Below are 16,416 nucleotides of genomic sequence, written 5' to 3' on the forward strand. Positions count from 1 at the left end.
ATCCGTCAAAAAAAAAAAAAAAAAAATTAGTGCGGGTGGACAAACCGTATCAGTGCTGCCAGTGCATTTTCGCACTGGAGAGTGAAAGATGGATCCGTGCGTGATCTATTTTGCGTATCGGCTCATTGCAGTGAAAAGACGGAAAAGAAGATGGGCTGTTCATCCCCATCAACAGAGCTACATTTGTAGATGGGGAATTTCGTAACCTGTATAGAAAATTAAGGGACGACAGGGACAAGTTTTTTAATTATTTTAGAATGTCTGTAGCATTATTTGATGAGCTGGTGGGCCAAGGAACGATTCAAGCTAGGCAAGATTTCGTACAAGGCTTCTCATTTTCTCCACAGGAAATGTTGGCAATAACTCTCAGGTAAGTCTATAAATTAGTTTAAATCTGACAGAGCGGTTGGCAGCACTGATGTCTAGATAGCGCACTACAGACAAGTGGCGCGTTTGCATAAAACGACCAATTAGACACCATGTACTTAGAAAATTTGTGCGACTTTTTGCCGCTTGTGTTCTGTAGGACACGACGGCATATCTTTCAGAACGCGACGGCAACGTAAACGGACGACAGAGCATAAAATGATCCATTTGTTCCCGGCGATTTATAGAACGGATGACATTTTGCCGTCGCCTGTTGCGCGACACAAAACGCATGCATAAGAGCGGGCTAAAAACCTAGGAAACGCGTGGCAATCTGCCGGCGACTATTGCGCGACACAAAACGCATGCATAAAATCCGTGATAAAACAATTCTTTGAAGTGGTTTTCTGCTGGTTGTTGGTCCTGTACTTATTCCAGCAATGGGAGACAGAAGGTATTGGTTTCTGTCTCCCACTGCTGCTGCTATCTGACGAATGATCATGCTCGCTAGGTATCAACCTACCATCCCAACTCTTGTGAAAGGATCTCGTTTTTCTGCTTACGTCCCATTCTCTTTCATCTGTCACTGAGTGTTCATGCCTTTTACATCCATTTAAGTGGTACTGCCAACTCTCGCATGACCTCTGGAATTTAGCATTTATTTCAAGCATCGTTGCGGTTGGGTTTTAGTCGCATTGGCCGCTTACACCATATAGCACCATCGTGTGTTATTTCTGTACAAGTGTACGTCCAAGGACTGATTTTCATGATGTAAAGGATGAGAAACACTGAATAACTCAGTGGGAGATGTTCTACTCCCTCCGCCTCAGGTCGGCTAACTACAGACCCGATTGAAGATGACTTTAGAAATTCCTCCAGTCTACGACCTGACTTGAATCCAGAGCCTTGCAGCCAAGTAACAAGTGACGAAACCACTGTACCGTTATCAACTGTGCTACCCACGAGGGCTAATGAAGGATAGCACATTTCATGATTTTTCTATTATGGGACATTTTTCCTAAAATATTAAATGCGACCGTTATTACACAATTGTGTGGTTCACAACCAGGGCTGGACCCAAACTGTTTTCATAAGCGGGGGATGATATTACGATTTCCAATTTAGCTTGAATTTATCTTAAATATTTAGCGGCGATTATACCATAACAACTTAACATCAGAAGAAGAAGACAGTATTTATTCCAATTTACTCAGGCTCTGAGTGAGAGAGAATTACCCCTTTCCTGAATCCGTTAATATCCACTATGAACTAATTTCTTGGAAGGTGTTGTTTCGTGATTCTTATACATGTATTTATAACATAAGTACTCTGTTTAACAAGGTTGAGCCCTCGTGGGTAGAACATTTGGTAAAATCGCCATCCTCTGCACACTGGGTGGGAAAACACCCAAGTTTGAATCCTGTCAATGATGCGATGAATTTTTATGGGTGTTTTTCACAACGTGACTGAGTTAGTCGGTCTCTGGCGAGAGTAATTTTTCTCCCGGAACTCGGGGTTTTCGTCCAGCAAACAGGAAACTGATAACAGATCACACGCAATTTACAGACATTATTTACGCAATATGGCCTAAGTGCTGATGTGCCTAAAACTCTACAACAACAATATACCACGCATGGAGTTCGTTGATAGTTTTTTGAAGGAACCGTCTTTATAAGGCTTGAATATTTTGCAGATTTCATTATTCAAGGTGTAGATACTAAATAACGAGACAGTGTGCACAGCCACTACACATCAACCACCACCTGTGAAACAGACACAGCAGTTGACCGTGAACCTTTCTCTAGTTGTCTGCCAAGTCACGTTCCAACACGCTCATTCGTTCTGCAGCGAGACAGGTTTTTATTACCTGTGTTCTTGTAGTTCTCCGGGAAAATGACAGACAAAAGAATCGAACAACGAATCAACCTCAAATATTTTAATAAAACTAAAGAAAACACCAACTGAAAGTTATGAGTTGTTAACGTACAGTTTATGGGGAAGTTACTATGTGAAGAGCTCGCGTGTTTGAATGGCAGAAAAGCTTTTTAGGAGGAAGAGAGAGATTGTGGAAGGTGAACGACCAGGCCATCTGGTATCCATGAAAATGTGAACTGCGTAAGGACATTGATTACAAGTGACTGTCCTTTAAGCATTGGAATAGTTGCATCACAACTCAATATGGACAAAGAACAAGTTAGACAAATTTCAACTGGATATTTAGGCAAGAGAAAAGTGTCTGCCAAGGCGGTGCCAAAATTTTTGAATGAAGATCGAAGAATAAGAATATTCCACGTTTGTGAAGATGTTTTGAAAAAAAAAAATAATAATAATAAAACTGAAGATACAGACTTCTGAGTACTGTAATTACTTGCGAAGAAAGTTGGCTGTTCCAGTATGACCCAGAAACTAAGACAATCAATTCAGTGGAAGACAAAATAATCCCCTAGACCAAAAAAGCAAGAGCGTCAAAATCAAAAATGAAAACTCATGCTTCTTGTTTTCTTCGATATTAAAAGAATTATTATGGCTGAATATGTCCCACCAAATCAGACTGCCAATCAAACATATTGTACTACATCGAAGTTTTGATAAGTTTGCGCGAAAAAATTCGAAGGAAGAGACCTGAATTGTGGAAGGATGGTTGGATGTTCCATCAAGACAATACTCCAGCTCAAAACTCGTATGCAGAACAATTAGACTGAAAATTCTGAACTTATATGTAGCCCTAAAAGTAAGTACAATAATGTATTTTACAGTTTACTCACAATTTACAGCTATAAATAAAATACTGATTAAAAACGATGTTAACATAATTTTGTCCGCTAGTGTACTTAAGGCATTTTAGGGTATTGTTGTAAAGCATTTATATATGATAATTTTGTTCAATACGCCTGAAAAATAAGTGATTTGAAACAGAGGGGACCGAAAATATGCAAAACATATAGTGTGAAACAGTTTTTCAGAAATTTCGCCACAGCCTATCTTCTGCTTATTCAATGATGAATTTTAATTTCGCACTGGAAGTGATGAAACATTTTAAAGCACTTTAAAGGAAGATACATATACGGAAAGGTAATCTCTATATATTTCCATTGAAATCCAGGAATCCGTATATTTGTCCATTAAAAGGAGAGTAGCTTTTAAATTTACAGCTGTATACTATGGCTTAGTGCCAAGAACGTGCAGAAACAATCAACACCCAGCTTATCATTTATTATTCTGATCCTAACGAAATATCAATTTCTCATGAAGTCAGAAAGGAAGACTTGCATTTCTCTGAAAGGAAAATTAAAAAAAAAAGTACATAAAGTGAGGGTCATTCAGAAAAATTTATGATAATATTTTTAGTGTCTGAAATGATAGGTGAAAATTGCTGATACAGTACTTGCCCTTTTATATTCCTGCACCTACCCCCCAAAAGAAGTAGTTTCATTTTTACTATCAAAAACTTTTCTTATTCCGACAATCTGTCAAGGAAAAGACGTTATCAGTGATATAGATGGCTAATATTGAGCACCAAGGCCATAGGGACAGGATGCAATGGATGAGCTGTCGTATGCATTTAAAATTAAACGAATGGCCTTGTCCTACTACTCAACAATACCAAAGTCGAATTATGTACTTTCAGATCACAATGATTTCACCTGACTAACTTCAATGCGTAAAATAAACAAAAGAAAGGTCGAACATGTTTTCATAATTAAGAAGCTTTTAGGAGTAAATGAAGCTACCACTGATACTACGCTGCTCAACAAAATTAACAGAAAATGTTTTTCATTAATATTGTATAGTGAACGGTGTCGCAGGACGAATATTTGATATAACAGACATCCTAGCATGCAAATTCCGAGTACCCAACAGAAATTGATCTACCACCTTACAGAGCCGCACATTATGCAAATTATTCATGCCTATAAAAATACAGGTACGAAAATTTTTATTTTGTTTCTCAGAGCAAACTAAACTAGAATTACAATTAATAAGCTTTCGGCTGGGAGGCAGCCTTCTTCAGATTGAATACATGAATGGCAGTTGGAATAGAGATGTGCACTGCCAGGATGGTGCGTGAGGCGCGTGGTTAATTGTTTGTTGATGTTTGTGGCTGTGACATATGGTGGTGACGTGGCCAGCGTTTGTCTATGGATAGAATTACTGCCTCTGTGATGGGTTAACTTGGCAACCACTGTTCCTGTTCAAAGAGGCATCCGAGCATTTTATATTTAACGATTCCAACCAGGTGCGCTTTAGGTAATGGTGGGACCTGTCCACAACCACGACATCGCGGTGTGGGTCGATGTCGTGGCGGGTTGTCCAGACAGGCTCGGCGATAGCTGAGTGTTCTACATCTGCCAAACGGATCGCCCTTTTATGTTCTGAGAGACGTTTCTCGAGTCGACGTCCAGTCTCTCGAAAGTAGCAGCTGGTGCAGTCACGGCAAGAGATGCGATAGACCAAACCGCTTTGTAGAAGAGTGGGGACGGGTGTTTTTACGTTGGAGATAAGAGAACGCAGCTTCTTGCCTGGGAGTTGGATGCATTTTATCCCATATGATTTTAGGATTCTACCGATCTGTTGTGACAGGTTAGGGTAGTATGGGATAAATGCCCTCGTGGATGACTCGTCACTGTTGGCGTTGCTGTTGGTCGTCACGTTGTCGCGTGCCTGTAGATCACACCTGTCAAGGACGTCGATGGGATAGCCACACTTCGTAAGGTCTACTTTGACTCTGGTGATCTCTTTGCGTCTCTCATCTGCGGAGCTGGAGTGTGTCCAGGCGCGAGTTAGCAAGGTTCGGGCAGTGAAGAGGAGGTAGCCCCGCGTGTGTGCTGACCGGAAGTTGGTAAATTGGCCAGCACACATAGGCTTGCGATAAACTGTCGTCTTCAAGCATGTGTCTTCGCGCCGGACAAGTGTATCTAGGTATGGTATAGAGTTGTTCGACTCCAGCTCAATCGTAAACTTTATGAAGGGCGATAGTGAGTTGAGGTGGGTTAGGAGTCGTTGACCTGAGTCTCTAGGGATGACAACGAACACATCGTCTACATAGCGACACCAAAAGGCGATGTGATCTGGCGCGTGTGTAAACACACGTCCCTCTAACTCCTCCATCACGATGTTTGCTGTGACAGAGCTGACAGGGGAACCCATGGCTGTGCCATGTATCTGCTAGTAGATTGAGTCGTTGAACATGATTGCACCCCCTGTTAAGCACAGTCTGAGAGCGGCGGAAATGTCATCAGGCGTCAGCCTAGTTCTGTCGCTAAGGGTTTCATCGTTGTCCAAGAGTTGTTTTGCACAAGAGATGGCAAGTTCCACTGGAATGGAGGTAAATAGTGATATTACATCGAACGAAGCCATGACTTGATCCTGTGAGATGGATATAGAGTGGATCCTTTCTATGAACTCAACACCGTCTCCAACAGTGTTGAGTTCATAGAAAGGATCTTATTGAGTCGTTCATAGAAACGACTCAATCTACCAGCAGATACATGGCACAGCCATGGGTTCCCCTGTCAGCTCTGTCACAGCAAACATCGTGATGGAGGAGTTAGAGGGACGTGTGTTTACACACGCGCCAGATCACATCGCCTTTTGGTGTCGCTATGTAGACGATGTGTTCGTTGTCATCCCTAGAGACTCAGGTCAACGACTCCTAACCCACCTCAACTCACTATCACCCTTCATAAAGTTTACGATTGAGCTGGAGTCGAACAACTCTATACCATACCTAGATACACTTGTCCGGCGCGAAGACACATGCTTGAAGACGACAGTTTATCGCAAACCTATGTGTGCTGGCCAATTTACCAACTTCCGGTCAGCACACACGCGGGGCCACCTCCTCTCCACTGCCCGAACCTTGCTAACTCGCGCCTGGACACACTCCAGCTCCGCAGATGAGAGACGCAAAGAGATCACCAGAGTCAAAGTAGACCTTACGAAGTGTGGCTATCCCATCGACGTCCTTGACAGGTGTGATCTACAGGCACGCGACAACGTGACGACCAACAGCAACGTCAATAGTGACGAGTCATTCACGAGGGCATTTATCCCATACTACCCCAACCTGTCACAACAGATCGATAGAATCCTAAAATCATATGGGATAAAATGCATCCAACTCCCAGGCAAGAAGCTGCGGTCTCTTATCTCCAAAGTAAAAACACCCATCCCCACTCTTCTACAGAGCGGTTTGGTCTATCGCATCTCTTGCCGTGACTGCACCAGCTGCTACTTTGGAGAGACTGGACGTCGACTCGAGAAACGTCTCTCAGAACATAAAAGGGCGATCCGTTTGGCAGATGTAGAACACTCAGCTATCGCCGAGCATGTCTGGACAACCCGCCACGACATCGACCTACACCGCGATGTCGTGGTTGTGGACAGATCCCACCATTACCTAAAGCGCACCTGGTTGGAATCGTTAAATATAAAATGCTCGGATGCCTCTTTGAACAGGAACAGTGGTTGCCAAGTTAACCCCATCACAGAGGCAGTAATTCTATCCATAGACAAACGCTGGCCACGTCACCACCATATGTCACAGCCACAAACATCAACAAACAATTAACCACGCGCCTCACGCACCATCCTGGCAGTGCACATCTCTATTCCAACTGCCATTCATGTATTCAATCTGAAGAAGGCTGCCTCCCAGCCGAAAGCTTATTAATTGTAATTCTAGTTTAGTTTGCTCTGAGAAACAAAATAAAAATTTTCGTAATGAATCCAGAACACGTAGGCCTTTTTTACTAAAAATACAGGTAGGGACCACATCACTTCATTCCCGTTTTTGGGCTTGCTCAGTGGGACAGCTACATCTCCCAGGACGGCAAGACATCGTCGTTTAGATGATTCTTTGAGATGGCTGGCGGTTGGAGAACTTGAAGCCCGGCAGTGCAGGCGGAGGTGGTACGTTAGCTTAATGTGTCCCGCAGTCTTGGCAATATGGAAGGAGTTTCAGGAGACAGGTACCACTACCAGAAGAGCTGGCCAAGGTCGCCCGAGAGCTATGTCAACCAGAACAGACCGCTATCTGGCTCTAAAAGCAAGACGGAACCCTACGATGTCCTGTCATAAACTTTCTCTTGAGGTTACTGCGGCCACAATTTCAAATTCAAATTTTTTTATTATAGTTGGGCCCTTTTCATGTTTTTGATAGGGGTAAAGTCACCCAAAAGGTTTTTCCATATACTCATATATGTATTGTGCCTGTAAATTGCGTGTTCTCTGGTCGATTTGCCTGTTTTGCTGGACGAAAAAAAACCCAATTCAGGAGGGGCGGTAAACCTTGCTATCTACGCCTGAGACCGACTAACTCAGGCACGAAGTGAAAAAATGCCCATTAAAGTTCCTGGCGTCATCGACGGGATTCGAACCCGGGCCTTTTCCATCCCGCCTGGGGAGGACGGTGACAATACCACTGTGCTACCGCGCAGACTTATTGCTGCAAAAGGTGAAAACATTTCCAACCGGACTGTGTCAAGTGGACCCTAAGCAAGGAAGACAGTGGTTTGTATCTCATTAATACCAAGCCACCGCAAAGCTCGTAGAAACTGGTGCTATGAACATGTATGTGACTAGAAGTTTGGATAAATGGGTACAGTTCTGTTCTCTGATGAGTCCCATTTTAGCACACAAACAGATTCTAGAAGTTATTTCATCGAAACAACGAAGAATGCAGTACCATTCCTCCAACAATCAGAGAAAGGGACACCTACGGTGGACGCAGTGGTCTCGTGTGGGGCGGAATAATGATCAACGGCCGCATCCCTTTTTATGTTTTTGATAGGGGTAAAGTAACCGCGCAGAGGTAACGAGAGAAAATTCTCGAACCTTATGTGCAACTTTTTAGGGTTTCAATCGGCCCAGAGTTTCTTTTCATTCATGACAACGCCACTGCACATTGAGTTCAAGTGGTGGAGGAATACCTCGAAACTGAACATATCCAAAGGCTGCCGTGGCCAGCACTGTCATCAGACTTAAATCCGACTGACATGTGTGGAGCACTCTTGGGCGTCGCACTGCACTGCACGCTGGCAGCCAACTCCTCGGTCACTTGGTGAGCTAAGGTCTGCGCTGGTGAAAGGATGAAATTTGTTGTCACAGAATCTTATAGACACACTTATATCTAGCATGGTTCACCGCTGTCAGTCCTGTTTGGCCATTGGAGGGGATCATACAGGAGGGAAGCAAATCAGCAAATGACAGTATGCCTACTCTCGTGAACTACAAAGTGACTAGCTCTCATTTATTTATGTAGTTTATTACTTTTAAAAAAAATATTCTTTAATTAATTTATTTAATATTTGTTTTACCGTTAATTTAATGCATACTTCTTTTGTACATATTATTTTAATGTTTGAATCTATATCAATGGTTTATCTTACTGTTGGAGTTATTATTGTTATCAACTCTGTTCACTGTTCTACTCTCAGATACACAGTTATTGGTTACCTGTTGTGTATTTTGTTATTAAAAAAATAAAATAAAATATGCCGTACTGATGTCATGTGACCATATTTTCAAGCATCTTGTTATCGACTCATGTAATATGACCTTTTTTGGTAATTCTTATACAACCCCTATAAATATCCCTTATACCTATTCGAAGTTCCTCACTGCCTCTTCATTCACTGTTATTCTACAGTGGCGGACAAAAAAACTGCATAACTTGTGAATTTTGCAAATGTGTTTTGCGCTGCATTGTGGGTTGCAGAAATGTTCGAAATGCATTTGTTAGATGGGATATATATCTCTGTTAATGAAATCCAATAAAAAGACTCCACCTGATATACCTAATTGCCATAAATAGTCTCCCAAAGGATAAAATGCGTAATTAATGGAAATATGAGAAATCATGCAAATAGCAACCATGACAACCAAACATACATTTTATTGCATTTACGTGTACAAACTGAAATGACAAGTTACAGTCAGTACGTGACACTCGAGGTTTGCTGCGGTTCGCGCTCAGTTGTGGCCCGCCTCCTCTCGGCGTAAACGGGTATCAGGACGCACCACCCTGGTGCTTGTTGCTTCCTGATAGCAAAGCGGCCAGAAATAACTAAACAACGTAACAAACACACACGGCACAAACATAGCATTACACACATTTCTGGCCTTTCTGCAGAGTTTTTGTAACATCACAGTGTACCACGGCGGAGTTGAAGTAGCGTTTGGGAGCCACCTTACATAAGACACAGTACATGTCTACATGTCAAATGACAAGTTACTGTAATAGTATTATGTACTGTAAATCAGCAAAATAAGTCCTCAATATTTTGTTGTTCCTCCTCGAGCTGCAATTACAGCCTTGCAAGGATCTGGCATAGAGTTAATCAACTTCTGAATATACGGTTGCCCAATTTCTTGATACCACACCCTTACAATGCTCTCCTGCAGCTGAATCTTACTTGTTGGCTTCTTCTGAGCAATTTTAGATGACATTATGTACCAGCAATTTTCAATAGGGTTCAAATATTAACTGTTGCCGGGCCAGTCCAACACTGTAAATGCCAGCATTTCAGAGGTATGACTGCACCTTGAGGGAGAAAAATGAGGGAAAACATTGGTGTAAGTATGTTTTAGGCCTTGTGAGACAAGAAGACAAATTCATCATTAAATCTAAATAGCATAAAACTTGCCAATTCTGCTATGTGGCAAGGTGCTGAATCCTGTTGAAAAATGCAGTTTTTGGACGTCTGTGGTGATCCCTAATAACGGGTTTCAGGTACTCTTCCAAGATAGCAGTGTAGGTTTCTGCATTCACAGTTCCATTAATAAACTTAATTTGCCCCACCCCTTTGCTTGTTATGCATCCCCAGACCATCTGACTGGCGGGGAACTTTATAGTCGGTGTTATGGAGTCAGGATGGTATGCCTCCGATTTTCGTCTTCTGACATATCGCTTCCCATCGGAGCCATGCAAGTTGAATTCTGCCAGGAATCCCAACCCTACTGATGGGCGGGATTCCTGGACCGTCTGTCAAGTGCTCTACTCTATCACTTTAACTACCAACTCCTCCTTACTACTTCTATGGGGATGCCTCTAACTATCATCTCCATCTTTCTATCACTGTATTCCCCCAAGTCCCTCTTTCCCCATCTTCTCCCTGCTGTACATCCACTCTCCTTTCCTATATTTCCACGGGCTTCCCTCAGACCATCAGTTCTGGGGTTGCCCAGCAGGAGCTAAAAGATGAATCTGCCTGCCTCTGTGCAGCTAGAGGTGTGAGACAGGGGGCAATCAAACTCGTGTTTGTCGCCCCCTGTTTGCTAAATCGCCTGACGCTGGCCACTCAACGCAACAAAAAAACCATTACCCCTTCACAAATTCCAACTACATACAAACGGCTGGCGATGGCGCTTACCTCACCACAAGATGACAAAGCGGTGAATGGGGGGAATCCGCAAGAATCCGCAAAAAAAACCCCACTAATAATAATAATAATAATAGTAATAATGCAGGTTGAATTTCGATTCGTCAGAAACGATGACTGTATACATTAGCGGATTCAGGGTAGGGGCACCGGGGGAACGTGCCCCCCCTGCATTTTTTCGGAAAATATACACCAATCGTTTAAATTCCCTTTAGGTACAAAAAAGTTGCTTTTTTTTTTCATTGTTAACATAGGATTTTATTTATTTTCGCATTGAGGCTCAACTCTTTTCAACTGACTACAATTGGCAACACTGATGCTAATGTGATCGCCATCCTAGTGAACAAAATGGTAACCCCCATGTCACAAATGGTGTCCCTCCTGTCATTTTTTTTCTGGATCCGCCACTGGCTGTACCATTGCTCTTTTGTCCATGAAACATGCGTTTTAGCCCAAGTAAAGTCGCTTCTTTCTCATTTGTTGGGTCAACAAAGGCTTCTTCTTGAGCCAATAAGCATGCCGACCACATTCCGAAAGCCGCCTTTGGATAGGTTGTGCACTTGTTTCAACACCAGAAGCTATCTCAAAGTCCAGTTTTAGATCAGGAGCACTAGCATGGCGATTACGAAAGCATAGCCGTTTCAAATATCGATCTTGGGAGGGCGTAGTCACTCTCTTACAGCTTGATCCAGGTCTTCTCTTCACATCACCGGTTTCACGCTTTAATTTCATCACCCGGAATACTGTTGACTGGTAGCAGCCTGTTTTATCAGCGATAGCACGCATAGAAAGCCCTTCCTGGGACAGAGCAACAGCTATACTTTTTTCCTTGGTGTCAGCGTAACATATGGAACCATGCTTACACCTCTGCAAAACAGGATACTGTACTAATGAGCGTATATACCCTTCCATTCCAACGCCGTATTTATAGAAGCGACTGAGGTAAAACCTTGCAATTACTGTGTGATGCAACAGAAGCGTTATCTGACCCAATACCTTTGCTTTGCGACAAACAAAATGACTGTAATCAAACAATATCTTATATGCTTCACTACAAATGTTACTTTTTTTTAAGGTGATGCAGTTTTCTTGTCCGCCACTGTGTGGTACACCACCACCACACCAAATTTTGTGCTGCTTCATCGCAAGCTACACGAGTTACACCACGTTTTCTACGTACAGTATTCTCTTAATTTTGTCGAGCAGTGTATCTGTGCACTGCTTAAGTAGGCAAGGACTTTGTGGACCCGGGCGTTCTAAGCTTAATGATCTCCCACCCCCCACATCCTCTAGAGGATAATTCCTAAAAAAAAAAAAAAAAAAAAAAAAAACCCACAAAATTAATAATACATAAACCAGGAGAATGCGGTTTTTACTAAAATACTGTAATATGAGTCATATATAATATTATGTAACTAATATAGCTCTGAAAAATAGTCACGATAAGTGATACTAATCATGTTACTTTGCAGTCCGGAATATTTTACGTTTCAACCTGTGGGATGGGAATGCGCTTTTATTTATTTTACAGCCATTTTTTTTTTTTTTTCTGCATCCTGTACATCGTAAAAGTTCCTGCATCCTGTACATCGTAAAATTCCTATAACTACTTCATTCTTTTGAGTAGGTCTGGGTTCAAGTCTCGTCGACTAAACAAGATTAGTGAATGGAACAAAGGGTTGCTCTTACGAAGAAAAGTTTTGCAAATTACAGTGTCTGGAGCTTAGGCTTAGATTGAGGTGTATAAGACTTTGAATGGTTTGAGCAAGCTCAATGCTGATGAGATTCTTCCTCTTGCCCAGATTAATCGCCTTAGGGGACATAAATTCAAATTGAAGAAAGACAGTTGTAGAATAGACGTGCAGAAATTTTTCTTTAGCCAGCAGGTGGTTGATTGCTGGAACAAACTTCCATCTGTCGTAGAAGTTGACAGCTTAAATAAATTCAAGGCAAAACTGGACAAATATTTGGAGCGAATGGATGAGTGAAATGGGAAGGTTTTTTTTTTTTTTTTTTGGCTGATGCTGTATAAGCTTGCTTTCTTGAATCATATGGCTCTACTAATGCTAATGCTAAAGGTATTTTCAATTGAGGATTCAGTTAGCTGATCTCAAGAGGGTAAGAGGGGGAGTACAGATACTCACCGCCTGTATCAAAATAAAAAATGTGCTATAAATTCCTAAATAATATTATTCTTATAATAAACGATATACAGCCAAAAAAATGAATGACAATATAGGCAAATGCCTATCGTGCCAGATTGGTAAATCTGTCTCTTGCTATTATGGTAGTAGGGTTTTAGGAGCATCAGCGACTCAGGCCATATTGCTCCGTGTATGCTCTCTGCAAATTGTGTTCTGAGGTCGATTTTCTATTTGCTGGACGAAAAACCTGAGCTTCCTCGAGAAAAAACCATGCTACCCTCGTCTGAGACCGACTAACTCAGCCACGTTGTGAAAAAGGCCCATAAAAACACCAGGACGTATCGAAGGGACTCGAACTCAGATTTTTTCCCACCCGGTGTGGGGAGGACGGCGATTCTACCAACTGTGCTACTCATGAGGGCAACTCTTGCTTTATAGGCACTACTTACTAAACTTTAATAAAATATTAAAATTACTTATTAAAAATTGTCTTAATTTTATTATTTATGAATTATCTTATTTTAGTCGACATACCCAGTATTTCCCGTGAGATTCAGTTCAATTAATGGTGGGGAAAAGGACAGCAAAAGGGAGTTCTTGCCTGGATTGAGATCCCCCCCCCCACACACACACTCACACATCGGGAGCACCGATGCGCTCGGGCCCCTTTCTCATTAATTTTTTTTTTTGTCTTGTAGAATTTTTCATTTGCCGATTTCCACAATTTATTATGGATTTCCATAATCTACTGAAGTGATACAATGGAATTTGCAAGTCAATTAAAAATACCTAGGTGACCATTAGGCAAATCACTTTGTAAAATTACTGTAATAAATAGCGGTGATCGTGGTAAAATGTTTTTATTTGCTAAAACAGTGTAATCTGCTGCCTTACAACCAGTTTCCAGTTGCCCAATCGATACTGAGTGAATTGTGTTTTCGATCATTCTAGGTGGCTTTAATGATAGTTGCAAGCTGTTGTGCAAGTTCTTACCGGACCACACATGTGAATGCTATTTCCTTACGCTTTGAGATGGATAAAGCTATGCTAGCAGCTGTTTAGCAGCTTTGATATTTATATTTGAATATCCTGAACTGGCCAAAAGGTTGGTTGTTGTTGTTGTTGTAGGGATTTAAGTGCATCAGCGACTTAGGCTATAATGCACCGTATATATTATGTCTGTAAATTGCGTGCGTTCTGTGGTCGATTTGTTATTTACTGGACGAAAAACCGGAGTTTCCAGGAGAAAAAATCATGCTTCTCTCGCCTGAGACCGACTAACTCAGCCACGTCGTGAAAAAAAGCCCATAAAAATTCCTCACGCCATCAATGGAATTCGAACTTAGCTCTTTCCATTCGGTGAGGGGAGGACGGCTTTACCAACTGCTACCGCAAGGGCCCCAAAAGATGGCTTTAAATAATCAATTTACCATCCGCTTTGCCTGCACCTAATTCGGCTACATACCCGACTAAATAATCTCGAACTCCAACTGGTCCGCGCATGTTTCATGTTACAATTGACGAGCTTAACCTTTGGCAACATTCAGAATCAAGTTACGTATAACTCTTGAAACATGCACCTACAAAATCCCTTTAATAAACTGTCTTACTCTGTCTGACTAGGTGTTAATTTTCTTCCCACAGCACCAGGATTACCGTAATTTCAGTCAGACTATAAAAAGTATTTAATAAAGTAAAGTTAAAAGGTAAATGGGCAAACGCAACTCCTGTGCTATATACATTATATATAATAAGATAAACTACTTCTTGCAATGCATAATGTAATTCAATAAATACAATGATTAAAACAAGAATTATACAGGGTGTTTCAGTTAAACGTTTCAGAACTTCTAAGAGGGGTAGGGTACATCCTGACAACTCGAAATCATATAGCAATGTGGGGTCGGAAATGCTTTCCTGAAGCGGTGTTGTACACAGAAGCACCATAAAGAAAAGAGACCGTAAGTGAGAAATCTTTTAATAATACATGAAAAGAAGCAAAAGGTACATGGATTAAAGTAAGTGTTCGAAGTTTCTTCCACGGGCTACAATGCACGCCTCACATCTCCGACGCATGGACATCCGAACATTCTGGAATACTCCAGGCGAATTTCGAATTTCTTGAACAAGAACGCCAAGTTAGTAGGATGGATGATTACACGAACGCAGAGTTAGCCGATATACATTTGGCGTACGGGGCTGCAAATTGTAGTGGGCCAGCCGCACAGCGTTTGTACGCGGAACGATATCCGACGAGGCGTATTCCCAGTCATAATTTCTTTGCAAGACTGCACCAGAGGTTAGCTGAGAGAGGTTCATTTGAAAGAGCTGACAGGGACAGGGTAAGAACAGCACGGACTCCAGCCGTCGAACAGAATGTGCTGCAGCATGTACAGGGGAATCCAAGAACGAGTACACGAGGTCTAGCAAACGCAGTCGGGGTTTCCCATTGCAGCGTCTGGAGGATTCTCCGAGAACAAGACGTGCATCCGTTTCACGTGCAGCGTGTCCAGACACAGCAACCGGAGGATTATGCACCTCGTATTGCTTTCGCACAGTGGTACCTTGGAAAATGTGCTACAAATCCCCTTTTTCCTGCTGAAGTGTTGTTTTCCGATGAGGCATCCTTCACAAGGGAAGGAATTTTCAACACGCATAACGACCATATCTGGGCGGTCGAGAACCCGCATGCAATACGACGTCGTGCAGCACAGATTCGATTTTCGGTCAATGTATGGGCCGGTATTATGGGAGATCACCTCATCGGACCTTACCTGTTACCGTGTCGTCTAACCGGACCAATCTACTTGATCTTTCTGCAGCAAGTATTGCCACAACTTTTGAGAGATGAACAGATTTCTGCATCGACGCAACAGACAATGTGGTTCCAACACGATGGAGCCCCTGCCCATTATAGCGGAGATGTTCGTAACTACCTGGATGTCACATTTGGTCAACAGTGGATCGGACGTGGTGGTCCCGTGCGTTGGCCTGCTCGGTCACCCGACCTATCATGTCTTGATTTTTATTTCTGGGGTCATATGAAATCGCTAGTTTATGACACCCTGTTGACAATGCTGAGGAGCTGGTTGCAAGAATCGCAGTAGCTGCCGAAGAAATTCGAAATTCGCCTGGAGTATTCCAGAATGTTCGGATGTCCATGCGTCGGAGATGTGAGGCGTGCATTGTAGCCCGTGGAAGAAACTTCGAACACTTACTTTAATCCATGTACCTTTTGCTTTTTTTCATGTATTATTAAAACGATTTCTCACTTACGGTCTCTTTTCTTTATGGTGCTTCTGTGTACAACACCGCTTCAGGAAAGCATTTCCGACCCCACATTGCTATATGATTTCGAGTTGTCAGGATGTACCCTACCCCTCTTAGAAGTTCTGAAACGTTTAACTGAAACACCCTGTATATATATACCCCACAGGTCTAAATCTGAATACATCAAAATTATTGCCCGACCTATTTGGCCCTAGAACGAGTTATCAGCGAACAACCCTACGCTCTGTTAAAAT

At 42.3% G+C, this 16,416-nt stretch overlaps 1 protein-coding gene across 1 annotated transcript in view; it reads left to right on the plus strand.

Moving 5' to 3' along the window:
* Positions 1-257: 257 nt before the first annotated feature.
* Positions 258-16,416, plus strand: part of LOC150090629 (uncharacterized) — a 116,068-nt gene continuing 99,909 nt past the window's right edge. Inside the window, exon 1 of the mRNA XM_090386852.1 lies at positions 258-370. Within this exon, the coding sequence (XP_090242978.1) occupies positions 258-370 (113 nt within the window). The remainder of the gene's footprint in view (positions 371-16,416) is intronic.

The sequence above is a fragment of the Mastigoproctus giganteus genome, chromosome 1 (assembly GCF_048544385.1).
Source record: "Mastigoproctus giganteus isolate SK-2022 chromosome 1, ASM4854438v1, whole genome shotgun sequence".
Classification (NCBI taxonomy): Eukaryota; Metazoa; Arthropoda; class Arachnida; order Uropygi; family Thelyphonidae; genus Mastigoproctus; species Mastigoproctus giganteus.